Source organism: Nyctereutes procyonoides, unplaced genomic scaffold, assembly GCF_905146905.1.
Source record: "Nyctereutes procyonoides isolate TBG_1078 unplaced genomic scaffold, NYPRO_anot_genome, whole genome shotgun sequence".
Taxonomy (NCBI): Eukaryota; Metazoa; Chordata; class Mammalia; order Carnivora; family Canidae; genus Nyctereutes; species Nyctereutes procyonoides.
This window is the reverse complement of record NW_026575024.1, coordinates 22,835,953-22,863,912: the sequence shown is the minus strand read 5'-3', so window position 1 is coordinate 22,863,912 and position 27,960 is coordinate 22,835,953. Positions and strand designations below refer to the sequence as shown.

At 46.5% G+C, this 27,960-nt stretch overlaps 1 protein-coding gene across 2 annotated transcripts; it reads left to right on the top strand.

Annotated features, from left to right (window-relative positions):
* Positions 1–70: 70 nt before the first annotated feature.
* On the top strand, positions 71–17,797 carry AAR2 (AAR2 splicing factor). Of its 2 annotated transcripts, none has more exons than XM_055304370.1 (4): positions 71–128; positions 2,890–3,698; positions 6,619–6,848; positions 16,463–17,797. In XM_055304370.1, exons 2-4 carry the CDS (start codon positions 2,942–2,944, stop codon positions 16,628–16,630), a joined length of 1,155 nt encoding a protein of 384 aa, XP_055160345.1. In that variant the 5' UTR covers positions 71–128; positions 2,890–2,941; the 3' UTR covers positions 16,631–17,797. The 2 variants fall into 2 exon arrangements, with proteins under 2 accessions (XP_055160345.1, XP_055160336.1); XM_055304361.1 differs by lacking the exon at positions 71–128 and adding an exon at positions 155–730.
* Positions 17,798–27,960: the final 10,163 nt, after the last annotated feature.

The window sequence follows — 27,960 nt, the reverse complement described above, 5'->3', positions numbered from 1 at the left end:
GCGGACCGTTCCTCCCGAGACCGAGAGTTCCGCCGGGCCGCTTTCCCGGTCGCCCCTTTCCGAGCCAAAGCACGAGGACTTCCGGTGCGTAGCCGCGGCGCGGGAGAGCGGGGAAGAGTCCGAAGCTGGTGAGTGCGGCCTCCGGGCCTGTTTGACCGTCTATGTTTTCGTCGTCTGTGTGGCCAGCCCAAGCCACCCTTTTCCCGGCTCGGGATCGTGGAGTGCCCTGAAGTGGGGCGCCTCGCCCGGACGCCCGCGCCCCGCTCTGTGGGCCGGTGGTGGGACCCCGGTGGCTCCGCAGGCCTTTTCCCCTGAGAAACCGTCACCAGAGACCCCGTCGCCAGTACTTCCTGGGGCACCCGGGGTAACCCAGCGTTTTTTCCTCACTTGAGAACTTGCGGGGTCGGAGACTCCTTGGCGGCGCCCAGTATGGTTCTGTCCGACTGTAATTTCGGGTAACATGTTTTGCCGGAACCGACCCCCTTTGTCTCATCCACAAAGCGGATATCACGTTTTTATTGAATAAATGCTCGTCAAGCATCTAGTATGTGCTAGCGCCGCAGAAAGACCCAGCTCCCACGGAGGTGACAGCCCTCTATTAAACGTATGCAAAATTGCAGCCTGGTCCCTGAAACGGAAAGGTACCAGGTGCCCGGAGAGTGCCTCCCAGGATACCTGACCTAACCCCGGGTCGGGCAGGCTTTGCTGAGGAAGTGACCGCGGAGCTAAGGTCAGAAAAATGATCTGAGGACGAGGGGAGGGAAGGGTTTTCTATTCAGGGAGCCTCCTGCTTGAGGGTTTGAAAGAGGCCACTGCGGCTGGAACAGCGAACTCCCCGGGGGTGGGGTGGTGGGGTGGGGGTGGGGGTGTGTGTGCAAGGTAAGAAACCATCGGAAGAAGTTGGGAGGGGCCAGGCAGCCTTGGCCGTGCAGGTCTTGCAGGTCGTGGTAAGAATTCTGGTTTTTCAGGAGCCAGAAGAGAAGCCATTCACATGGCATTAAGTGTCGGGGGTGACGTGCCTAGGTTGGCACTTTGAAAAGTTCATTCACTCTGGCTGTTGGATGGGGAGCAGATTGGAGGGGTGACACTTTGGGTGAGGGATAGGTGACTTGGAGTAAGGGGGTGGTGGCAAGAAGCAGATGGATGTGACTTTTTGCATTCCAGGGCATTTTTCTCTGTGCCAGGCCCTGTGCCAGCTGTTGAAGATACAATGAAGAGAATTGTGGCTGGTGGGATTGAAGTAAAGGAATGTCATTATCAAGGAGGGAACACACAGATCCCACAAGGGAAAATGACCAGTTGATGAACAGTTATTCTAAATGCAACAGTTCTTCCTTTAGCAAGTATTTATTAAGTGCCTTCTGAATTCAGGGTTGGGAATAAGAAGATGATGATGCAAATTATTTAGAGCAGCGGCTTTCAGGCTTTTTTGACTGCAGCCTACGGTAACAAATACATTTTATCTCATAACCAAGTATCCATACGAACCCACAAAACTTCAGAAGACAGTTATCTTTATTATTCATCATGTGCTTTTTAAAAAATTCTTTTCATTAAAAAATTAATGCTGGTTGAGACTCTCTAAATTGATTTCTTAACCCATTAATGAGTTTTGACTTGCAGTCTGAGGGAAAAAAAAAAAAAACCTGCTGATTTAGAGTGAGAGTCATTTGTTGTTTGGCGTTAAGATGATAAAATACACCCTTAACATTTTTGGAAACAGGCTGGTCTTCCTTTCGTCACTGTTTTGTTTTGCTTGCTTAACATAAAAAGAGTAAGAAAAATTAAACAGGTAGCTGGTTCTTCTGTTTGTGAAATTTGGGGGTCTTGTTTGTACCTCCGGCTGGGTTGGAAGTGCCTAGAGGCAGCAGTGACTGTCCTACTCCGTGGAGGTTTCACAGATCGTTGTTTCAGGCAGGAGATCTGGCACAGCTCGGGTGTGCCAGACCCTCTACAGGGATTATTTGTTGAATTGAATAGGTAAGCGTCTTGGGACCAGAAAGTTAGATAATTGTTTGGATTAAATTAGTTCGTGTTGGAACGATCCTATAAATACCACCTAGGCAGTGTCTGCCTGCCTACACGTTTTATCAGTATGTCCCTGTGGATAGTTCAGAGATGGGTAAAATAAGTGTTCTTGCTCTTTCTCTTCTAAATACTGATCCTAGGCCAGCCATGCCACCTGAATCCATTCTGGGCAAGGAGTCCAGAGTTGCCATGACTTTGGGCCTTTTGGGAAATTGTTTCACTCCCTGGGCTTTAGGTTTCTTTTTTTATGTGTAAAAGGAGAAGAGGTTTGTGGTTGAAAAGTTCTCCACTTCCCAGATATTTTGTAAATTTTAGATGCTGAGCACCCACTTTCCACCTTCTGTCCATGTCTGGAGGCTTATGGGAAACTGGGTATATGCTGAATTTAATCATCCTTCTCAACTCCTTGGGACTCTTCAGTGATATGGTTTAGACAGAGTTATAGTGTGAGACAGCCTAGGCACAGTTGTAGTTTTGACTAGCCCACCCAGGCTTTCCCTGCTTTCCTCCTCTGTTGTAAGAGAGAGATCTGAGAGCAGATCCTGAGTGGACAGTGTGAAGAACACTGAACTGGAGGGCAGGGTACCCAGGTTCTAATTTGTGTGACCTTGTGTGACTTTGAGCCTGTCACTTCTCCTCGATGTCTTTCCAGCTGTGCAGTGAGTGTTCTTTCTTGGTAAACCAGAACACAAAATCTTCTCTGAGTCTTATTTTCCTCATCAGTAAAATCGATACAGTATTGTGAGGATTAAGGGAGATAATTATGTCAAGGATCTGATTCAATCTGGCACATGTAGAATCCTCAGCAAATGAAGCATCTTTCCTGAAGTTCCAATTAACTCTGATTTCTTTCTTTTTCAGTTGTTTTGGAAGACAGGAGGGGTTCTCTTTTTGGTCACCAAGCACTGGTCCCATGGCTGCCATGCAGATGGATCCTGAGCTTGCCAAGCGCCTCTTCTTTGAAGGGGCCACTGTGGTCATCCTGAATATGCCCAAGGGGACAGAGTTTGGCATTGACTACAACTCCTGGGAGGTGGGTCCCAAGTTCCGGGGCGTGAAGATGATCCCACCAGGCATCCACTTCCTCCACTATAGTTCTGTGGACAAGGCAAATCCCAGGGAGGTGGGGCCTCGTATGGGCTTCTTCCTTAGTCTACAGCAGCGGGGGCTGATCGTCCTGCGCTGGAATGCAGTCCGAGAAGAGGTGGACCTGTCCCCAGCCCCAGAGGCTGAGGTGGAGGCCATGAGGGCCAACCTCCAGGAGCTGGACCAGTTCCTGGGACCTTACCCATATGCCACACTCAAAAAGTGGATCTCACTCACCAACTTTATCAGTGAGGCCACAATGGAGAAGCTGCAGCCTGAGAGCCGCCAGATCTGTGCCTTCTCAGAGGTGCTTCCTGTGCTCTCCATGAAGCACACCAAGGACCGGGTGGAGCAGAATCTACCTCGCTGTGGCACTGAGTGCAAAAGCTACCAGGAGGGCCTAGCCCGGCTGCCAGAGATGAAGCCCAGAGCTGGGACAGAGATCCGCTTCTCAGAGCTGCCCACACAGATGTTCCCGGCAGGTGCCACACCAGCAGAGATAACCAGGCACAGCATGGACCTAAGCTATGCCCTGGAAACTATGCTCAGCAAGCAGTTCCCCAGCAGCCCCCAGGATGTGCTTGGTGAGGAGGAACGAGATTCTTTGGGAGTGGGCCAAGGGATGGGTGTATAATAGAGAGTACACCTTAGGGAATCTAGTCCAGTGTTTCCTAAACTTGGCTGAGAAGCAATCATGCCCAGTCCTACTGGAGATTAATTCAAGAGATCTGGAGTGGGGCCCCAGCAGTATCTGTCTCTCTAAATAATAACCTAGCACCATAGGTGAACCTGATGCAGCCCATCCTGTGTTTGGCAACCATGATAGGGCCCAGCCCCTCATTTTACAGATTGAGTTTCACAGAGGGAAAGGATATGGTCAACTATGTGGTCAAAGTGAGACCAGAGCCCAGGGCTTCCCAACCTCCCATCTGCCTCCTCAGTTTGCTCCTGATTCAAAGTGTTGGTCTCTGGCTTAGACCAGGATAGTGATTTATTTTAAAAAATTATTACTGTTTTTATTGTTACTTTTCTCTGTTATTGCAAAAATAATATAAGGTCATCATAGAAATAAAACAAAAATTCACTCCCAATTCCCACCACCTAGAAATAACAATTTTTTACATTTGGCTGTATTTATTTTTCATCTTGTATCCATATGCAATGCTTCATTGTGGTTTCTTCTCTGTGTATTTCTGTGTGTTTCCCTTTAGTCCCCTGTTGATGGACCTTTAAGATGTCCCTATTTTCCCTGTTGTGTCATCTAATGAACATCCTTGTATGTACTTATACATACATTAAGAGTTGAAATTGTTGAATCAGAGCATGTGTGTTGCCAGCTGGGGTGAGGCGGTAGCCTGTCACCTCTGAAATGGCAATTTAGCAAAGGCTTCTTCCAACCGGATAGTTGGAGAATGATGTTTCAGTGTATATTTCTTTGATTACTAGTGACAGCAAATATTCATTACATCTTCAACAGCTATTTATATTTTTTCTTACACAAATTGCCCAGGTATTTGCATATTTTTCTGTTGAAAGATCAGTGAGAAATTTGAATATAGGGCCCTTTATATCATTGACTCTCTCTGATAAAAGGGCACATTTTAATGGGTGCATCTTCATGCATTATACTGTATTATCATTTAATAAGTAACACTTGAAATTCTGACTTAAAAATGAACAGAAATCCTGTTTTCTAATTCTTAAACATTTTAGTTCTTCAAAGTAATCTGGTGAAAGGTCTGTTGCAGGGATAACTTTGTATCTTCCTGACAGCTCTTTGAAATTATTTCGGATCTCCTAACTTAATTTTAGAGTAGGCCAGAAATGCATGAATTTAAGTAAATGCCCTAAATTCAGAGACTAAGCTCATATTTTCACAAACTAACCAGGTAAAGCCCACAGTAGAAGCAAATCATTAACCTCTATCATACAAAGAAAATTTGACAATATCTTGAAAATGTCAGTCAAACATCCAGTATATCTGGACCAGGCAGCTAGACAAACTTAGTTCCACAAGCCTAGGAATAGAGAACTAGTTGTTCATGTCTCTGAAGGTGACAGAGATCAAACACCATGCATTTAAAGAGCACTTAGTGTTGAGTGCATCTGTTCTTTTTATGGCCCATGTATAGGTATGATACAGAAGCCCTCCTTAAATTTGAAGCCAGAGAGAATGTCTCTGATCCACAATAGTGTATCTTGGCAACCAGAGACCCAGTTGCTTTCCCAAGGACAGTGGCTTCTGGATCATTGGGTCTCTGTTTCAGACAGGCATCTGGTGGAAATGTGGGAATAATAATAAGTAATGAATGTTTCTTTGTGCCAGGCATTATTCTAAATACTTTATGTGAAATATATTGATTCATTTAATCTTATCCATGGGCCTCAAATAAGGAAATAGAGGTATAAACAGATTGAATAACTTGCCCAAGGTCATACATCTCTGAAGAGTAGAGCCGATATTTGAACTCAGGTAGTTTGGTTTCAGAGGTCATGCTATTAGCCCCCAAGCTATTCATAGAGGTTAAATTTTTTTTAATTTATTTATGATAGTCACACAGAGAGAGAGAGAGAGAGAGAGAGAGAGAGAGAGAAGCAGAGACATGGGCAGAGGGAGAAGCAGGCTCCATGCACCGGGAACCCGACGTGGGATTCGATCCTAGGTCTCCAAGATCGAGCCCTGGGCCAAAGGCAGGCGCCAAACCACTGCGCCACCCAGGGATCCCCTATTCATAGAGGTTAAATCACAGAGCCCTGTGGTTAAACAAATGCAAATGATTTTGGCTGGCAGGCTAAGCCTGGAACAAGTACTCAAATTTTCCTCTTCTGGGAGGCTCTTTTCTTGCCCAATAGGAATTCTGTTTTATCTTTCCATTGTTCTTATTACCAAGCATTAGATGTGTGACCTTGGATAAGATCCTTGACCTCATCTGTAAAATGAGAAAAATACCTTTCCTGAACACCTTGTGGATTTGGGCTAAGGATTACATGGTGTAGTGCAGCATTTCCCTGGCCCTGGAACAGAGACCATCTGGATCAGAATCACCCAGGAAGCTTTTTAGAGCTACAGATACTAAGAGGCTCCATCATCTGTCCTCAACCAGGATCTCTGTGGGTGAGGCTTGGCAGCTTTATCTTTAACAAGCTCTCCTAGTAATTCTGATAGGCAGCCAAGTTTAGGATCCACCTGGCATAATATCCATGGACACATTTTTTAAACTTTTGAAAGTTTATGTGCCAGGCAAATACTAGGTATATCTCTTCTTTTGCAGTCTGATTTTATAAAACCACCGTTTAGTTTTTTGTGGCTTGAGTTTATAGCTGTTCAACAAACTTTTAATGAGCTTGTGCTCAGTGGAAAACCCCACCTAGCAGGGGGTGTTCTGCAGGAGTGTCAGGATAAAGGGCCACCACCCATTACTGAGGTCCAGTAGAATTGGTGGTCTTGTAGAGTCAGCTGGCACTGTGCTCTCTCATGATCATTCTCATCTCTGCACCTTTCAGGTGAACTCCAGTTTGCCTTTGTGTGCTTCCTCCTGGGGAACGTGTATGAGGCATTTGAGCACTGGAAGCGACTCCTGAATCTCCTGTGCCGGTCAGAAGAAGCCATGATGAAGCACCACACCCTCTACATCAACCTCATCTCCATCCTGTACCACCAGCTTGGCGAGATCCCTGCCGACTTCTTTGTGGACATTGTCTCCCAGGATAACTTCCTCACCAGCACCTTACAGGTGAGCAATCTTTTGGCTGACACCCATGTGGATCAAAATTAAGACAAGGATGTGTGAAGCCTCAGGAGGGTTACTTTCACTTTTTTGTTTCAGTTTCCTGACCTCACTGTGTTTCCTGGTTCACTCTCCTCAGTTGTAAGTTTCTTGATGCCAGAGACCCTCTCTCTATACCACTGTCTCCCTGCCTTGCTCTGAGAGTGCCACGCAGTGGGGTCCTTGGCATTTGAATAACCTCCTCCTCTATAAGTTATTCAGCTCAAAACACTTTTTTTTTTTCGTTATTCAGCTCAAAACACTTTTTTTTTCTTTCTCCCTGTAACCATAAGTTGGTATAACCCAGTAGGACAGAGTGTTGAAGCTTGTTATTTCCAGGGAAACATCTGCAGCTCCTTAGATCTCATTTAAGCGTTAAAGTAACTTTGATTTCCTGTTCAAACAAAACGTGCCAGTTTCTGCAGAGATTCTCTGACAGAAAAAGTGAAATTTGCTTTTAACTTGGCAATTAAATTTTCATTATGAGTGGTAATTAGGGAAGAAGCTTCAAACAACTTACAATCTTCATCCTGTGCTATTTCCTCCCTTTGCAAATAGATTAGCTTCCTTTATGTTCTTGGGACAGCCTCTGTCACTCACATTTTGTAACTTTCTCAAGTGTCGAAAAGGCAAAAGCTGCAAGCTGTCACTTTCCATACTTTGTGTTCCATGAGCTGCTTTTTTCTCCCTGTGTGTGAGACTACTATGAGGCCTGCTCCTTCAAAGGTGGCTGTTCACTAACCTACCACTCACACCTGGGCTGAGAGAAGGAACAAACACATCCAGTAAATGCCTGTGGAGTAGCAGGCATTATGTTTACCATGCTACTTGGGTTCCCTCATTTAATCTCCCTGGAATCCTTCAAGGCAAGGGAGGATGATTTCCTATTTACAAATGAGAACATTGGGACTCAGGAAGGTTAAGTCATTTATGTAAGGTCACACAGCTGATAAGTGGCAGAGTCAGGATTTGAACTCAGGCTTGTGTTTATGCTCCTATGTACTGAATATAATACAGATTCCCCCAGTAAAGATTCTTGATTGACATCAATGGAGACATCACCAGGGGCTTATGTCTCAGAGGTATGGAACACTTTTCTACAAACAATATACTGTTGGAAGAATCCCTGTAAGCAGGCAGCTGACTTAAAACTCTGGCAGTTGGAGACCATGGGGACCAGTTGTTTGAGCTTGGAGTGTTCCACTTCAGAAGAGTTATAAAATTGCTCTTTTATTGTTTCTTGACATAACAGAGAAATTAAATCCCTTTATCTTTCCTCTGAAGGAGGAAATCCTGCCCTCTGTCCCCCATCAAGTTCCTGGGTTACATGAGCTAGTAACAGATGAGGGATGGAGGGGGCAATAGCTTGCTAACTAGCCTCTGGCAGCAGCCCGTGGAAATGATGTGCTCCCCTTGTGATGTGTGTTAATAGTGTCATATAGACATAGGAGGGCCACACTGTGTCATTGGCTGTCCTGACCATTGTTAACAGAGCTGACCGACAGCTGAGCTCTGATTGTTGATGCTGTTGCCAGCAGTGATTTCTGAAGCTGAGAGGGCCCAGCTGGATCACTGAATGCCCAGGTAGGGTGTACAGACTGACAGTTGGAAGAATTCTGTCTTTGGACTTTTCACCAAGAAAATTTGATGTCATTATTTGGAAAAATCCAGGACACATGCCTTTATTTTTTTATTTTTTTAAAGATTTTATTTATTCATTCATGATAGAGAGAGGCAGAGACACAAGCAGAGGGATCCCTGGGTGGCGCAGCAGTTTAGCGCCTGCCTTTGGCCCAGGGCGCGATCCTGGAGACCCGGGATCGAATCCCACGTCGGGCTCCCAGTGCATGGAGCCTGCTTCTCCCTCTGCCTGTGTCTCTGCCTCTCTCTCTCTCTCACTGTGTGACTATCATAAAAAAAAATAAATAAAAATAAAAAAAAAATAAAAAAAATAAAAAAAATTAAAAAAATATATCAGCATATATTTTTGAGCATTCTATCTTTGTATACAACATTCTCCTGAAAGTGTTGAGGGATCCATATGTTGGTCAGGGTTCCTGCCCTCCGAGAGATTTATTCATTGATTTACCAGGGATTTGCTGACCATCTTAATAGATTCAAGGGCCTGTTGTAGGACTGGAAATATGGCTGTGAACAAGATAGAACCCCTGATTTGCAACTTATATGTTGGTTGGAAAGTAAACAAATGGATTTACCAGGTCACTCCAGACAGCATTGTTTAGAAGGTGGTCTGCCCTGATACCGTTTACCTGACACAGGCCCTGAGACCTTCTTAGTCCCAGCTAGACTGCATCTGTTTGTCAGCTCCTGTGCCCACCCCTGGCGGTCCACCTGTCTGCATGCTGCCACCTGAATTGCTCTGAAATGCAGATCTGATACTATTTTTCTGTATACTTCCTCATCACCTAGAAAATTAAAAGCCCAAACATAGATCATAAGGCCCATTCTGATCTGGTTCCTGATCTGTTCTCCAACTTCTACCTCTCCTTATTTTCCCCTGTCAATTCTAGTAGTAGTGTTCTCCTTACAAGTTCCCAGACATACTATGCTATTTCAAGCCTTTTTTTTTTTTATTTTTATTTATTTATTTTAGAGAGAGTGAAAGCACAAGCTGGGGTGGGGACAGAGAAAGAGAGCAGATCTCAAACAGACTGCACAAAGTGCAGAGCCCTACTCAGGGCTCCATCCCACAACCCTGAGACCATGACCTGAGACAAAACCAAAAATTGGATGCTTGACCTGCTGAGCCAACCAGACACATACGACCACCACCCCTTTTAAATCATGGTAAAAATTAGCACATAACATGAGCCCTACTCTCTTAACATATTTTTAAGTGTACAGTACTGGTAACTATAAGCACAGCAGTTCTCTAGAACTTTTTCATTTGGTACGACTGAAATTTTATGCCAGTTTCATTCCTTCTTAACTGAACATGATTTTTGTTCTGCCTGGTGTGAACTTGTTCATTCTACAAGATGCCCTTAAGGTATCCCTCTCTCGGAAGCCATTCCCGATCTCTCTCCTTTCCATACTATTAGCCTACTTTGGACTTGTCACTATTATATTACACAGTCTCTGTCTGCTGAAATGTCTGCATTGTCTGCCTGACTTCCCCACTAAGCCATGAGCTTTTACCCAGAGCCTGTTTTGTTGTTCATCTGGTTATTTTCAACACCTAGTTGATCCTAGCACTTCTCTCACTTTGTATTATTGGGTGTTTCTAGATGACTAGAGTACATAATTTCTGTGGTAGTGTAGATAGATGCCCCTAATATGACAGGTGTAAACGCTGCAGTCTGATCAAAGGACATTATAAGCACCAAAAAGGAATTGGTTAATTCAGACTAGGGTTGCAATTTGAGAAGATAGAGGATCATGAGTGACTGTGAAGGAGGCGTTTAAGCATGTGCTAGAACGATGACAGATTTCAACAGGCACAATGTAGAAAAGGATATTACAAAAAAAAAAATGGTTTTTTTTTAATGGAGAGTTAACGTTGGTACCATTTTGGCAGTGAGAATCCAGTCCCCCCACCCCACACGGAGGCACTCACTCAGGGTGTGTGTGAGTGAATGAATCAGCCCATAAAAGCCTTCCTCAGCCAGCCGCCTGCTCTGCCCCCCAGGTAGTCAAGTAAGTGGAACTGGCTTTCTTACTTAGGAGCTTAAATGGCTACTACCCATGGAGAGGGACTGGTGTGTTTGTATGTGTAAGCACTTAAAGGCTGCCACATTAGCTAGTATAAAATTAGCCACGTAATGGCCTCTGCCATTAGAGGCCCTTTTGAATAGATGTCACTGGTTTTTATAAATCCCATGGATTTAGCTTGAATAAAAATTATTTGTTTTACAAAAATAGATACAGTTTTTTCTTTTATTAAAAGCAACTTGAGTCACCATAATTTGTTTAAAACCAATGAAAGGATAATCTGAATTTAATAGTATGTTAGAAAGTGAGTTCTGTACAAAATAAGGATTCTCGTTGCTGATTGCATAGCATTTAGGCCTATAGTCACGTAACCTATTTTTTAAAATACTTTTAGTCACAATAGGCCATCTATGCTTTCCAGCTTCATTTCTTGCCAATATTCTAAATGCCAATGTCCCATCTTTACCTCTTGATGGAAGAGTTTTTATCATAACACCTGCCATAATCAGTTTCACCTACCTACTCACACATTTTCTGCCATCAGCTATCATCTTTGCACAGTTATCGTGTACATTATCTCATTTAGCCCTCACTATAGTGCTTAGAGTTACGTATATAATCTCATTTTACAGTGAGGAAACAGGATCAGAGAGGTCACATGATTTTGCCCAAGATCACCAGAACTAGTGGATGGCAAGGTTGAGTTGATTCTGAAGTCTGTGGTGGGCTCCCGTTTATTATTCCCAGATGAAACATCCCAAATTCTTTAAATTAACCTCAGAAGACATGATTCCTGCTGCTTGTTACCCTCCTGGTAATCATTGTGAAATTATAGTTTTGTTTAACACCACTTTCTTCTGCAAGTGGAAATAGAATGTTCTACCTCTGGCTAGTTTCATTCTAAGTTGTATAATCATTTGGGAATTGAAAAAATTAGGAAATTTCATCTTTTTTGTCCAAAAAATAGGATGAGATAGTGACTCAGCTACCTACCTTGATATTTTGAATTTCTCAAGGTGACCTGGCTGAACTCAATTTATTTAACTTGGGTTTATTTATTTATTTTTTTAACTTGGGTTTAAAAGAAGGCTTTCACGTTTCTGATTAAAGTAATTTACAATCTTAGTAAAATTGTATACATAAATGTATACAGTCTCTTAAGTATACAGACTTAATGATAGAAATATTAATACTTTTTTCTATATTTAAAGAAAAATACCCAAGGGGTATGCTTTTAGTTGTAGGGTTTTGTTTTTTTTTAATTTATTTATTTGACAGAAACACAAGCAGGGAGAGTGGCAGGGAGAGGGAGAAGCAGGCTCCCTGCTGAGCAAGGAGCCTGATGCAGGGCTCCATCCCAGGACCCTGGGATCATGACCCGAGTCGAAGGCAGATGCTTAACCACCTGAGACAACCAGGCGCCCCATATGCTTTTAGTTTTAGAGAAATACAATTGTTTATGAAATGTTGATGTCTTCTTTCAAAAGTATTTTTAAAATATCCAGGATTGGGCACCCCCGGTGGCACAGCGGTTTAGCGCCGCCTGCAGCCCGGGGTCTGATCCTGGATACCCAGGATCGAGTCCCGCGTCAGGCTCCCTCCATGGAGCCCGCTTCTCCCTCTGCCTGTGTCTCTGCCTCTCAGTCTCAGTCTCTCTCTCTCTCTCTCTCTCTCTCTCTCTCTCTCTCTCTCTCGGAATAAATAAATTTAAAAAAAAATGCTTATTTAAAAAAAATAAAAATAAAAAATAAAATATCCAGGATTAATCTTCTGATATTAAGATGATTGATTTCTCAGTGATGTTAAGAAGTGTTTACTTGATTTCACTTTAATAAGTAAAATAAATAGATCATTACCAAATTTTCTGAAGAAGCCATAAAATTAATCTAAAACCAAGAGAATTGGGGCACGTGGGTGGCTCAGTGGTTGAGCATCTGCCTTTGGCTCAGGTCATGATCCCCGGGTCCTGGGATTGAGTCCCACACTGGGCTCCCTACAGGGAGCCTGATTCTCCCTCTGCCTATGTCTATGCCTATCTTTCTGTGTCTCTCATGAATAAATAAATAAAATCTTAACAACAACAAAAAGAATCAAAGTAAATTACTGCTTGAAAACTAGGTAATGTCTATATATCTCCTTTTCTGAATTATGGGTTTTTAAAATGTCAAGTTTGTGGACTGTAGGGACAAAAATAGATCATTGGATGCAAGAGGCTTGGGTAAGGGGAGCTTTTGACCACTAAGCAGCACAAGGGAATTTCTTGGAGTGATGAGACTGTTCAGCATCCTGATTGTGATGGTATGTGGGCCTCAGAGTCATAAAACTGAATACCAAAAGAAAACTAATATCTGTCTTAATTATATCATACAATGTTTGCATGGGTGTTCACATTTGTCCAGACGAATCGAGCACATAAAATGGGTGAATTTAGTTGTATGTAAGTTATACCTCAATAAAGTTGCTTTTTTAATAAAAGTCAACCTGGACTATGCTGTGGGTCCTGGAGGCCCACAGAGGGGACAGTTCCAGAAGCACCTAGTCTCCAAGCCCCCTGGCTCTCCACAGGACAGTGCTGAAAATATGACGAATATATTAAATCTGTGTTGAGACAAAAAGAAGGTCTTCGTAGGGACAAAGGGTTCAGATTTCCCTACTTGGACCTGCTCTCGCTTAACATTTATTACTTGCTCAGCCTTTATCACCATTCTCATCTGTACAGTGGGAATAGTAATTTCCTGTCCTCTTACCTCCCAGGTTTATAGTACCCAGACTTGTAGTAAAGATTTAATCGACAAGTTCTTTAAAAAGGACAAAGCACTTTTTAAATTAGAAGCCCTATTTTTCAGACAGAAGGTTTCTATTATACCTGCTCTGGTTGATTTTACTCCCAGGCATTGTTTGAGGGGGTGGGAAGAATGAGTGATGAGTATGAGCCCAGCCTGTTTAGACCTGTTACTGCTGGCCATTGCCAAATGCAGGGCAGTCCCTTCATCTCATCTCATTCATATCTGTTCAGTGAGCTTCCTGTGGGGCCTAACTCTATGCCAGGCTCTGGGCGATATGCTATGTGGGACATGTTGATAAAAAAGGACTCATTCTCTACTCTTGAGGAGCACAGATCACTGTGATACAAGCACAGTGTAAGAAATGACGTGAGGGAAGTTAAGGCCCAGTGCTAGGGGACCAAAGGCTGAAACTTTTCAGCCTGGACTTTTGTAAAAGGCCTGTCTTAAGGAAGTGGCTTGTGAGCTGGTGGTATGCAAGGGGCCACCTCCTCTCCAGGATGAGACCTTTCTTTTGTTCAGCACCATCACATAATTATTGAGGAATTATTTGGTCCCAAGGACTTGTGCAAAAGTGAACCAAAAATGGATTTTCACAGAGTTTATGGTCTTCTTCATTCTTTTGCTCATTAAACACCTAATGGGTCCTTTATGCCAAACTCTGTGCCAGGAGTGTAATATACAGTAGGAGAAAGAGTCACTGGTTTGGAGTTGCTCCTTGTCTCTTGGGAGAGCTCAACAGTAAATGGACTCTTACCTGAGATTGAGGCTATGTTTGTGGTAACCTTGGGCGCTGGAGGAGCATAAAGGAACACCTGTTCCATCCTTGGTCTGGGAAAACATCCTAAAGGAGCTGATGTCTCAGCTGAACATGAATCACTAGTAGAAATTAGTAGGTGAAGAAGGTGAAAGCAGGGATAGAAGGGTGTTCTAAGCAGAGGAAAAAGCATGTGTGTAGAGGCACAGAGAGACTGTAGAGCTTGTTTGGCAGCTGCTCATCATGGCTGGAGAGGCAGGGCTCTGTAGAGAGGGATACAATTTACTGTGTAAGGAGGGGAACAGGAAGAGGCTTTTACAGATTCAGCCAGCAGGCTCCCCAGGACCTTGGGACAGACTCTGGGGTATGCAGGGCCTCTGAAACTAATGCTGTTTGAAACAAGGTTTCTCTACTTCTGGTATGGGGCTCCTCCCCAGAGTTCAGCTGGGCTCCACCTTCACACTCCAGGGCAAGCTAAGCTCCATTAGCTGCGTACAGACATGCAGCCGGCTTCCCTGCTGCCCTCTTGCCACCGAGCTCACACAACCCCTCTAATTAGTTATTGATCTGCTGTTTTGTTGTGGCTGTGCTTCCCGCTCCTGTATTTAGTCGATTCCCAAGTTGATGAAACCAAATTCTGTAACCCCCTCTTCTGCTTGTGTACACACACAACCCCCAATCACTTATGTCCGTGCTACCACCCCAACAAAATGACTCCAAACAAAGACCACTGAAATGAGCTTCACTCCTGCTAACAGACAGTGGAGAAGCAAGTACCCCTGGAATCAGCTGTAGAGTACACCTGTTAACTTTGTCAGGTGAGGGCCCCTAGAGCGCAGATTCCTTCCATGGTGATCTGCAGGCAAGCTACAGCAGGAGACTGATTTGGAACAAAGTTTCCCCCACCCTGTGCCTTGTGTCTGTGAGGTGGTCTGGGGGAAACTACTACTTCCTTTCCTTCTAGTTTTCATCCAGTCATTTAACTCCTCTTTGCCTACATTTCCATAAAATAGGTATTCTGGGGTGTCTCCCCAGAGCATTGTGAGGATCTGTGGGGATACTCTGAAACTTTTTTGAATTTGATAACAGTAAAACAGTATGAGAAGGAATAATGAGTTTGCTCATTGGTGATTGGGATCCAGGAAAATCTGGAATGGAGTGTCAGATGTAGAGAAAATTAGCCTCTGCCCCCTGCCCATGTTTATGTCAGATGAAACTGAATTAAAAAGAACATCAAAACAAGGGATTAATATCCAGAATATACAAAGAACTACAATAACAACAACAAACCTGACTAAAAATGGGCAAAAGACTTAGACATTTCTCCAGAGAAGACATAGAAATGGCCAGTGCATCTACATGAAAAGATGTTCAGCATCACTTATCATTAGGGAAATGCAGATCAAAACCACAATGAGATAGCACTTCACACCCATTATGATGGCTATTATTAAAAAATAATAATAATAACAAAAACCAGATCTTGCCCTTGTTTGTTGCTGAAAGGTGGTTTCCAGGGGCTGGGGGGAGGGGGAAATGCGAAGTTAGTGTGGGTACAAAGAGAAAGTATCAGTTGGGAAGGATAGTCAAATTCTGAAGATGGATGATGGTAATGGCTGCATAGCAGTGTGAATTTATTTAACACCACTGAATTGTACCTTTAAAAATGGTTAAAATGGTAGGTTTTGTGTTTTGTACATGTTACCACAATTTTATTTTATTTTTTTTAGAGAGAGCGAGGGAGGGACAAAGGGAGAGGGAAAGAGAATCCTAAGCAGGCTCCATGGCCAACACGGAGCCTGACGCAGAGCTCGATCTCACAACCCGAGATCGCGACCTGAGCTAAAATCAAGAGTTGGACGTTTAACCGCCGCTCAGGTGCCCGTTACCACAATTTTAAAAGAACATCAAAGACAACTTTCAAAGGGAATAGAAACCTCTGACTGGTAAGCCTGTGGCCCATGTAGATTAGAGCAGCAGTTCAGCCCCGTTGGCCTAGGGCCTGGGACTTGATGGGATGCAGAGCTTATAAGCCCTCCAAAACTGTTTTGGTACCAGCTGGTGTAGTTATTGCCCAGGTGCCCAGGAGAGCTCCCCAGGGGACTGGGCCAGGGTGATGGCCCCATTGGCCTTACTCTCAATGGGGCATCTCTGCCTAAGAGTAATTTTCCATTCTAGTCCTGCCCCAGCCACTCAGCTGGGTTTGGACCTTCTTTCTTGGTTTGGGGGGAGCACAGCAGGTGTCTTGGGCCTGTGCCAGCAGCAGCTGATCCACCCGCCCCAGAGAGCTGAACACCATGAGGAAATTTCCACAGCTTTCTTGGCCCCCTCTGTGTTCTCAGGAGTGACTTACCCTCTGTTCTCTGTAGGTTTTCTTTTCCTCCGCCTGCAGCGTTGCCGTGGATGCCACCCTGAGGCAGAAAGCTGAAAAGTTCCAAGCTCACCTGACCAAGAAGTTTCGGTGGGACTTTGAGGCAGAGCCAGAGGACTGCGCCCCAGTGGTGGTGGAGCTCCCTGAAGGTGTGCAGACTGGCTAACTGGGAATACTGCCAGCCAGGGGAGGCCCCTTCCCACATGGTTACAGTCCTGGCCTCTCCATTCATGCCTTCCTTCTGGGACCTGCAGGGCAGTGGCCCTACCAGGTTCTGCAAAGATGGAGCCAGAATTCCCTCTTTCACCAATAAATAAGTTTCTTCAGTGCCAGAGAGGCAATATGCCTCCCAGAGGCACATTCATCAGTTCCCATCAGCCTGGCCGTGAGGCTGATCTGACCAAATTCCACATGGGCTCTTAGAGAAGCTCTCGGGAGAGACCTGCCTCAGTAGCACCCTGCTTCCTTCCCAGGGAAAAAAATGTGAGTCAGTAGCCCTAGAGAACTGATTGCTTGCTTATTCCATAGGATGGTTAGAAAACAAGAAACCCTGGACTACACGAGTTTGGTGTATCGGTTGATGACTTAAAAGTTAAACAGGGTGCTAGGGAGATGGACTAGAATTTCTGCCTGTCCCTTGTTAAATGGGAACACATCACAGAAAACATGGCGGATATGTGACTACTCAGGAGCTCCAGACTGGGGAGAGGGGACCCAGAAGACAGTTGGGTTGAGTCTGACAAGTGGTCAGCTTTTGCTTTCTCCGTCTAAGTCCCTTCCTCCTGACCAGAGTGGATAGTTGTCCAAGATTTGTGGCTCCTGACCTCAGGGGCCTGCTGATGCCATGTCCCTCCCATCTGTTCCATTCTGAGGTCTCAGACCCAGAAGTGGGACTGGGCACCCCTTCTATATGGCCCCATTCCTCACCAGAGCCACCGTGACTGGAGATTCAACAACAAAGAGAGAGGTTCTTACTCTAGATAGGTTTCTTTGGCCCCATTGAAGCTCTGTATCTTTATTCAGAGCTCAGGAGATGACCTGGCTAACCTAGATCTTCCCAGTCCTGCTGTAGAGCTGTCAGCCACAGAAGTAATGAAGCTTCCCTTCCCTTGCAGTCCTGAGGGTGTGCCCATCCCACACAGGTCCTGCCACCCTGACCACAAACTGTTGTACTATGATCAGAGTCACTGTACCATTCTTTTCGAGGGCCACGGCTAACACCAGTTTTCTGAATGAGAATCCATGCTGGTTAAGACTTTCGGTTCTACTTGCTTCCTTGGAGATGTTTTTCCAAGAGCATAATGTACATTAAAGTCTTTGAATTGAGACTAAATCCCTTTGTGTGAGCCTCTTGCAGTTTATTTGCCCACTCCTCAGCTGCCAGGCCACTGTCCACAGACCCAGACTTCTCCCTGCTGAGCGCCAGGAGACCCTACCCAATATCTTTTGTCTTGAGGCAAGCAGCCAGCGTTGCCTGCTGCTACCAGTCGAGCCTCCGAGATAGGCGTACCTGAAGAAGGGACTGAGGCCCCGTAGCCCTATAATAACCAGAAGTTAGGCCTTGTGTGAATGTACTGTTCTCTTCCTCTCGAAGCCCACTCATCACAACTACCTGGGGAGCTTATCACAGGTGCATATTCCAAAGGAATGAGTTCCTGGTCCATGCTATGACATGGATGAACCCCTGAAAACATAGTGCTGAATGGACGGAGCCAGATACAGACCCTGTGTTATGTGAGTGCATTCCTGTGGGTTGTCCAGAATGGAAAAATCCAGAAAGGGAAATTAGTGGTTGCCAGAGACTGGGAGAGTGGGGGATGGGGTCGACTGCCAACAGCTACGGGCTTGCTTTCTGAGGTGATGGAAAGGTCCTGGAATTCGTGGTGATAAGATCATACAACCTTATGAATATACTAAAAACCACTGAAAGTGTGCACTTAAAATGGTGAATTTTATGCTATATTAAATTATATCTCAATAATAATGTTTTAAAGTGTATTCCCAAGTCCTACCCCACGGGGATTCAGAGGCAATGAATCTGAATATGGCCTGGGTCCTGAGACATACTCAGTTTTGAGTAACTACCCAGAAGTGACAGCACTGCGATTTAGTGCTGAGATCTCCACTGGGACAGAATTTGTCTCCCATTGGCATTGTTGGGACAGCACCTAGCAGTGGGGTCATGTGACTTCTTTTTCAAACTGTTGGTCTTCTGTCTATATAATGTAGACCTGCTATCCCCAACATCCACACAAACAGGAGTGAAGAAAAAGTAACTACTATTTACTAAGTGCTCTGTTCTGTTACTTCTCTTAATCCTCACAAAAATACAAGGTAAGTGCTATTCTTCTTACCATTTTACTGATAAGAAAATGGGCTCGGAGAACTTCAGTCATTCTGCCCTGGTTCCACAGCTGGAAAGGATTGAGGACAAGAGTCAAGCCCAAGCCCCATGGTACCCGCTGCATTCACCGCTGTGACGCACTCTCTCCCTGCCCTTGCATGACCCCAACAGCCTTCCCCCCTCCCTGCTTCCCAGATGGAGCCTGGGTCCTGTCACCAGACAGCATAAGCCACTTCCATTCTTCAGGCCTCAGTCTACTACATATAAGAGAGTTTGCTTGGATTTGGGGTTTCTGATGTATATATTCTTCATGCTCCCTCGTGGACCATTGTATGATTTTAAATGTTTTCAAAAGGGGGGCAGCCCCTGTGGTGCAGCGGTTTAGCGCCACCTGCATCCCGGGGTGTCCCACATCGGGCTTCCTGCATGGAGCCTGCTTCTCCCTCTGCCTGTGTCTCTGCCTCTCTCTTCACTCTCTCTGAATGAATGAATGAATGAATGAATGAATAAATAAATAAATAAATAAATAAATAAATCTTAAAAAATAAAATAAAAAATAAATAAATGTTTTCAAAAGGGAAACTACATTTGCACTGGACGTGACTGGGCTGACGAAAAACCAATAGGTCTCTTGTTTGGGGCTGGAGTGACATCGACACTGTCTTCTGCATATCCCAGCTGGCAGTCCTCTATGTGTCTTTGATGAATAAAAAATGTGAAAACAAATTAATTATTACTACTTGGAGTATTTCTGGAAGGCAGAACCCTTGCACATGGAGAACCAGTGGCCTTGCTGACCTATAAGCTCCTTCCAGTTCTAACACATCTAAAAGGGAAGCTATTGGCAGGACCTGGCCTGATTTCCAAATCCCCTCAAATGCAGGCCTCCTGAGGTCTGGCTCTTATTTGCAAGGCTGCTTTATCCTATTAACAGAATCAGCAGAGGTAGCAACTCCCCAACCACTCCCACTGTCCCCACGACAACCCTTGCTGATTTGAGCCCATCGGTCTAATTTCTCACCACTTGAGCAGCAGAGGAGTTCCCCGCAGCGACTGCCTCTCACCATCAATAATTACTTTCCCAACGTCATCCCCTTGTAAATATTATTTAATATTGCCAGGGCGCCGTGACATGTTGGTTTCTTCAACTACTCAGACTCTGGCTCAACCAAAATGCCGTCCCCTGCTGCAATGGGGGCTGGAGATGCATGGTGGGTGCCTAGGCTTAGCACTGAGTCTCAGCTCTGTCACATCCGCTGGGTCTGACTGACAGAACAGAGTAGCAGACCGGAGTAGGGAAGCTCACCTGAGCTACCTGCTGACACTGGGGGCAGTGTGGATCTGTTCTCCCATCCCCCACTGACCAGGGCACTTCTTTGCCTCGGAGTTCTATACATCTGGCCCAGGCAGGCTTTGTTTTCACAAGAACATTCTACCTTGAGTATCCCACGTCTCCATGCTGGTGCTGGCTCATTCTCCCCCAACCCTGGGCCCCTGCCCTGGACTGGCCTCCCTACTGAGATGGGGGAATGAGAGCCAGAAATAGTGTCAGCTGTTCCCTGCTGGTGGGGGGAGCAGGTGTGTCCCCAACCTGCTGGCCTTCTTGTTCTGTGTCCTCAATCTGGTGCTTACCAGGATAAACTCATTAGGTTTCTCTGGAGAACAGGGATCCTGGGGGTTGGTGGTTAAAATGTTTGGTGGGAGAAAGGTAGGAGAAGTAGGGGGCTTCTTAGTCCAATGTCAGATGGCCTGTGTGAAACTCCACAGGTCTTTCTTTCTTGGATCTTTATCTTCTTCCCTCCCCGATTTCTCAATTTTTCCTGCGTCCCCTCCAGACTTGTTACCTGGCTCAAGTCTGGATTCAACACTTCTAAAGGGATGCTGACAGATGGGTTACATTTTGGGGAGAGGGAGTTGTCACATGAGAAGCAGTTGAAGAAAAATGTGGAGCCCTCCCCCAAAGGCAGAGAGGCTGAGAGAACTGTCTTGAAGGAGGAGGTCTCTGTGCCCTTCAAAGTATGGAGTTGGGACCCATGGGAGAAGTTACAGGGAGTCAGCAGTGGGCTCTGTTCCTTCTTCATCCAAACAGTACTTTCTAAGTGCTGCCCCGTGAGCTTACGCTCATTGGGGGGGAGGGGCAAACAACAGGCATAAAAAGTAGGTTACAGAGATTGTTGTAAGAAATGCTCTAGAAAAAACTAGAGCAGGATAAGGCACATTGATAGTCCAGGCAGGGTAAGAGATGTCACGACTTAAATGGAGTGATACTTGAGCACAGATTTGAAGGTGAGCAAGGAGCCATGTGGACATCTGGGGAAGAGGGTTTCCAGGCAGAATGAACAGGGAATGCAAAGGCCCTGGGGCAGAAGCACACCTACTGTGTTACAGGAACACGGGGGAGGGGTTTGGCAGTATGGTGAGGGTGCAGCTATCAAAGGAGGGAATGGTCGGAGAGGAAATGGCAGCTACAGGGGATCACACTGTCCAGGGATTAGGGGCTGTTGTAAGAACCTTGCATTTCATTCAGTGAGATGGGGGCCCATTAGAGGGTTTTAAACAGAGAGTGACGTGGTCTGAATTTTAACAGGATCACAAACTGGACACAGACTGCAGGGGGATGGGTGGAAGCCGGGAGACCCTAAGGAGGCTAGAGCAGTAATCCAGGTGCCAGAGGGCACTGATTCGGGTAAGGTGTGCATACTGGGCTGCATTCACGACTCAGAAGAAGGATGCACCCGAGGCCTTTCAAGGGCTCTGCTGGCCAGATAATCTCTCACTTCTCGGAAGTCTCAGAATCTAGGCAGAAGACCACCAACTCGTCGGATCCCCATCCCCACACAAGTCCCCACTCTCCTGTCCCTTGGGTCTCTGTCAGCGCTTCCAGTTCCCATATGCCGGAGGCACATCTGGGCAGGTGGGGCAAGGATGAAGGACTGGGGAGGGCTGCCACAGGAATTCCAGGCCTGGGAGTGGGGGTGCTCTGTGGGGCAGCCCTAATTCAGGGGGCGTGGCAGGCTTGGCTCCACCCCCAGACCCTCCCCTCCGCGGGAGCTCTTGCTGCCAGGGGCCAGTGGTTAGGGTCCCGCCTTGCAACTCACAGATTGCGAGCACGTGTGAAGGCCCCGCGGGTCCGAATCTGTCCTGGTCTTGCAAGAATCATTCTGGCACCCGCTTCCATCACTGCAGTTTCATGGCCTTCACGACGATTGATATGACCCAGCACGTAGTGGGGGCCTCCTCCTGGCTGCTGGGCACTGTGTTGGGTCGGAGGCGGAGCACCAGGTCTTCAAGGAAGGCCTTATTCCTCATCCTACAGAACAGAGGAGGAAGGCGAGGCGCAAAAGGGTGCGGCACATCGGAGCCAGAATCCAGCCCGCCTGTATGAGTGAGGCACTGCCCTGCGGCGTCGAAGCACTCCTTAATAAGGACGCTTACGTAATCTGTGATAATTACCCGTGGATCCGAGGCTGCCAACCTGACAACTTACAGTGGCAGCCCCCCTCCCCCCGCCCCTGGGTTCGTGAGAGCTTCCTAGTGTTTCCACCCAGACCCTCTGTGTCCAATATCTGGCTGGCCTAGGGACACCCTGGACCTGGGTGTGGGGGGCGGGGGGCAACAGCCGGTTCAGAAGGAGGCTGCCTCTGCCCCTAACGGACCACCAGAGCCACTGAGGGGCCACTTAGTCCGGGGCGCACGGAAGCCGAGGGCCCTTGCATTCTGTCCCACGAGAGTTGCTGTTGAGTTTACCAAAGGCATTTATTTGCTTTAGAGAAGGATGCTGCCAGATATGGGGGCTCTTGAGGGGCTGATTTCCTGCCCAGACATCCACTAGGCAGGTCTTGGCCTCTGTTCTTCCCTCTGTGGATCAAGAAAATTTTATCTGGGGTCTAGCAACCCAAAGGTAGAAGACAGGATGTGGGAATTTGGGGGGGGGGGGGTGGCTTCTTCATGGCACATTTTGAATGCAGAAGCCTACATCACTATTCATTTCCCTTTTGGAAATTATTTATGTCCTCCGCTCATGTTCTGTTGGACCTTCTTTTTTTTAAAAAAAAGTGCATTTACTTTATCATATGTTAATATTAGAAATATTTTCCCCAATCTGCCTTTTAATGTTATGTGTTGAACTGTATGCTTTGCCGTTTTACATGCCAAATATGTCAAGCTTGTTCTTTTTGATTTGATTTTCCCCACTGCTTTAATGCTTAAAAGTCTATTTCTCTATCAAGATGCAATAGATAAGTAGATATTAGCCTATATTTTGTTCTAGTTTTTCTCAGTGTTATTTTTTTTTTTTTGTCATAATCAAAACCAGGCTTCCCCAGCCCCACTTAATCCATCCCCATTTGGACCTTTCATACCTCACATCTACTCTAGATTTTTCCCTCCGGCTTTGAAGTCCTAACGCCCCGCCTTGCACCTCCACCCTTTCCTCAGCCAGCAAGGGCTTCTCTTGAGCCTTCCTGACCCCTCACAGCACCCACAGCTGCAGCCACGTGCACAGCTGGCACTTGCTCTCCCAGTCCAGTGATGTTGGAGTCGTTTCTCATGGCTTCTCAGGGCTAGAATCATCTGTTCATGATTCTATGGCGCCTTGCTCCAAGCATAGGGCTAGGTGTGTAAATGCTTTATTGATTGGAAAATCACTGCTCCCTCTCCGAGAAGGCTCTGTCCCTGCAGTAAAGGCCACTAGAATGGCCAGTGGTTGCTGTTTTGTACACTGCACGACTCATTTCTGTTCACCTCTCTTCTAATATCAAGCTTCCTTTGTTCCTTTACACCACATCATCCTTAATAAGAGCACCAATCACAGTAACTCAGCCATCCTTCCATCCCCAGGGAAAGACACACAACTTCAGTGACTCCACTTGGCATCTTCCCTGGGATGCTTCTTCTAGATGCATAAGGTTGCCTCCTGTTTTTGGAGTTCTGGTGGTAGGGGGACTCTCAGTTGGACCTAATAGGGCTCATTATACCCATGAAAGGAAAAAACAAAAAAAAAAGCCCTCACACCAGAAATGGGGATGGAGCCAACACAGGAGGAGGCTAAGCTGAGAGACGAGAGTGAGAAAGCCAAAAACATCACCAGAGCACCTGGATCAAGCCCTGCCTGCCGCCCACAATCCACAGGCTTCCTCCTTTATGAGTGAATGCAATACCTTTTTATTGACTAATTTTATTTTATTGTGGTAAGAACATTTAACATGAGATCTACATTCTTAAGCTTTTAAGTGTATACTATATTATTGACTATAGGTACAATGCAGATCTCTAGAACTTACTCATCTTGCTTAACTGGAACTTTATGTCCATTGACTTGTAGCTCATTTCCCCATCTGCGCCTGCCCCCCTGCCCCTGGCAACCACCATTTCATTCTTTGATTATATGAATTTGACTGTTTTAGATATCTCACAATAGACAAGATGTGGAAATAACCTACATGTCCATCAATAGATAAATGGATAATGAAAATATGATGTATACATGCAATGGAATATTAGCCTCAATAAAGAGCATTCTGCATGTGACAACATGGATGAAGCTTGAGGACGTTCTGCTGAATAAGCCATCACAGAAAGACAAGTACAATATCTTCTTCTTTAAGCCCCTTGCGGCAGGTTTCTGCCTTTGCAGCCAAAGAATCCTAATTCACTTCTGCATCATGAGGCTTTGGCCTTCATTGCCTGTCCCTCTGCAAAACTCCCAAGAAGTCACGGTTCAAAGGACTCTTAGAGGCCACAGGCTTATCCTGCAGTTGGTAAAACCAGGATCCTGTGAGGGAAAAAGAACTCATCCAAGGTCACATTGTGAATTGTTTCCTGCCCAAAGGGAAAAAAGAGTTTGAACTCACTGACCAGCAGCCTGGAGGGTACTGTGGGCCTCAGCGATGGTACTGGAGCATGAAGTGGCTGTTGACCTGCTGTTCTGGAACATTCTGAGACCCACACAGGATGGCTGCTACCCCCATAAGCACATGTGCAGGCAAGGGGGAGCCCCAGGGAGGGCATCCAGCGCTGCTGTTGCTGCCGTTCCTGATTTCCCCCAGGCTGTCAGAAGGGGGGGTCAAGACCATGGCTGTCATTTACCCAGTGCTCGCTATGTGCCCAGCAGCAGGGGAAAGCCCAGCATGTGTATGTAGCTTTACATACATTCACTCTCAGCAGCCCAGCAGCATCCATAGGAAGGAAGTACTATGGGAATCCCCATTTTACCAGCAAGGAAACTGGCCCAGAGAAGTTAGGGAGCTCTCTGACAGCCACAATGCAATTAAACCATGCACCTGGACAAACCAGGCCAGCCTGACTCTAGAGCCTAAGCTCCTAGCCCTCACATCAGGGGAGGTAAACTCAGATGCCAGCAGGGGTTGGGCAGTCCACGTGACTGGTGACTGAGCGACAAAGAGCATGCTCCCCAGCTCCAGCCGCTTGCGGCCAATTCAAGGCAGACTTGCTCAGAGCTTCCAGTTTTTCAAGAGAAGCCGGAAATCTGGATTTTTATGTGCAACCTCTCTATTTTTAAACGTTGGCAGTGAATTCAGATTACAAAAAAAAAATACTGTTGCAAGCCAACCAAAATCATATTCGCAAGCCTGTGGATTGCAACTTTCCTGCTTTACTATCTAGTGTGGCCATAGGAACATTTTCTTATCCACGAGGGCTCTGTCCATCCCCCGGCAGGAGAACGGACCCATCTGCATTAGAGGCATGGGGTTGGTAGATCCTGGCCCTGCCCTGCCCTTGTTCTCAGAAGCAGGGGCAGGGGGCGGCAGAATGCCAAGGGAGCAGAGATTCCCTACTCGTTTTACAGGTGAGGACCTTGAGGGCAGGTGAGGCAATGTAAGCAGTCAGGATCCCACAGAAATGCAGCAAACTTGCTGCTTGAGGCCTTTCGGAGTCCGGGGTGTGGTGTGCTTCTCACCATTACCCAGCTGATGGCCATTTGGCTGGGATGAGGAAACACCTGGATTCTGGAGCAGGCCAGAATGCCAGCCTTGCCCGTGATAACAATAATACTAGGGAAGTCATGGGGTGTGGGGTAGGGTCCCAGCGATTCTCTCATCCAGGCAGGGTTTTTCCCCCGGCACATACAGTGACAGTGCCACACCAGTCCCTCACCAGGGAGGGATGTGACAAAGGGATGATGACACCCTTTCCTTCTCAATGTGTGGTGCCCCAAGTAGCTTCAGCCAACTGTAGGGAGCTGGCATATAAGAGAAACCTGTTTGTCTTTCCCAATCTGGTTCAAGTGCCCTCTTCTTAGAGTACAGGGGAGAGAGGACCAGAGAGGGCAAAGGCTTTATCTAAGGTCACCTAGCATGTCTGTGTCAGGACCGGTGTCCAAGCTGCCCTGTGTCCTGGAGCGTGGGCTCTGTGGGGAGGGAGGCTGCTCCATAGGGGAGGTGACCTGTTGTCCCCTCTACCTGTCTCAAGCTCAACAGCTGCGTGCTGGGCCTGAACACCTTACCTGTGCTCTCCAACAGGAAGCTGCAGCTCGGCAAGCATGTCAGGAGCCTTGACACTGCCATAAGCCTTGGACAAATCCTTTAGCTACTCTAGGGCTCCGTTTTCTCCTCTGTAAAACAGACATATTGGCTCTGCCCCAGGCTCCTGGGAAAGCCCAGTACCTAGTCCCTGAAGGGTAGGGGGCTGTGCCCCCCTGACTTCCAAGAGCAAGGGTCTGAGCCAGATACTTGCAGCCTCTTCTGTTTGCAGCATCTGGAGCCAGGATCACATGCTGGGCCAGCACTGAGTTACAATGACATACCAAAGCTGAGTCTGTCCCCCTCCTTCCTGATCCTCTGGGGCTAGAAGGCGGGGCTGTGCCTGTTTCATCTTTGGGTCACCAGCCCTCAGCCCTCTGGTCCTGGCACAGAGGAGAATGAGTGAATGGGTGAATGGGTGAATGGGTGCATAATGGCCTAACAGCAGTACTTGTCAAGCCCCCCATGTGCCAAACTCCCTGCACATGTCATCGTTCATCCTGGCAGCAGCCTTGTGCTGTGGAGGGAGCCACACCCCCTCCCTGTCATCTGTTCACTATTCATGTACACCCTTCTTTCCAAGCGTGGTTCCCAAATCTCCCTAGAACCCAAAGCTATTTCTGAGGTCCTGACCCAGGCCCAGCCAGAGCAGCTACCCCCAAGCTTTCCAGGCATTCTGAGCCTCACCTTGCATCCTTGGCTTGGAATGACTGGACTTTCAGGGGCCTTAGAGGGCAGAGCTGAGACCAGTAGGGTAAAGTTATGGGAGACAGATCTAAAACCTAGTATGAGGTAGAGTTTATAGTCAAAGCTACCCAGAATGGAATGAATGAGCTCTTTTGAAGTAGTGAATTCTCCATCCCCAGCGGCACTCAAGTAAAACCTAGGCAGTTTAATGGGGTTAACACAGACATCTACCAGGAGGGTAGTTTTACTAGGTGACTATGAAGTTCCCTTTCCAGTGTTGAGACCACAAATCATTTTTCTAGGACTTTGTCCCAAAGTCACTTGCTAAGATAGACACAGGTATTAGCAGACTTGATTCAAAGCAGAGGAAAGGCAAATTATTTGTGAACACACAGCTGGGACCAGGGACTCTGGAACTCAGCTGCCTTTCTGCAGGAGTTTCACTGGTCCTACATGGATCAAGGCCAAGGCCGATGTAAAACCCTAATCTAACCCAAGAGGTTCCCATACTGGTGCTAGGTGGTGGGTCCAGCCACCAGGTGGGTGTAGGAGCCAACAAAAGCAATGGTGTAAGAGCTGGGGTTCCAGCTTCATATTGGCAAAATGAAGTGATACCCAGGGGACAAGCAGCTTTTCAGGGTCTCAAGGTCATGGACCTCTGAAGGCCCATACACTCAAGCCTATGAGGAAGGCAGGAGGAGCATGCACCAGAACTCTCACACTACTTCCCTCTCATGGGCTCAACAGAGCTCACACTCATCCATCTCTCACACATGCTCTAGGACAGACACAGCAGCACCCACATCCAAACTGCTCACACGCATCAGATGCGTGCACACATTGCACACAGGGACACACCCACACAGACACCCACAGGCACGCAACCATGAACATGGGCCCTACTCATTTGTGAAGCATCCCCACCATACACACACCTCAGCTGCCCTGGCTGGGGATGGTGGGCAGGGCCAAGTATATGTACTG

Excerpts from the sequence above, each read along its gene's own strand:
- AAR2 (XM_055304370.1), top strand. The coding sequence starts at position 2,942 with ATGGCTGCCATGCAGATGGATCCTGAGCTTGCCAAGCGCCTCTTCTTT. Across the intron at positions 3,699-6,618 it reads CAGCCCCCAGGATGTGCTTG|GTGAACTCCAGTTTGCCTTT; the intron begins GTGAGGAGGAAC and ends TGCACCTTTCAG. Across the intron at positions 6,849-16,462 it reads TCCTCACCAGCACCTTACAG|GTTTTCTTTTCCTCCGCCTG; the intron begins GTGAGCAATCTT and ends TGTTCTCTGTAG.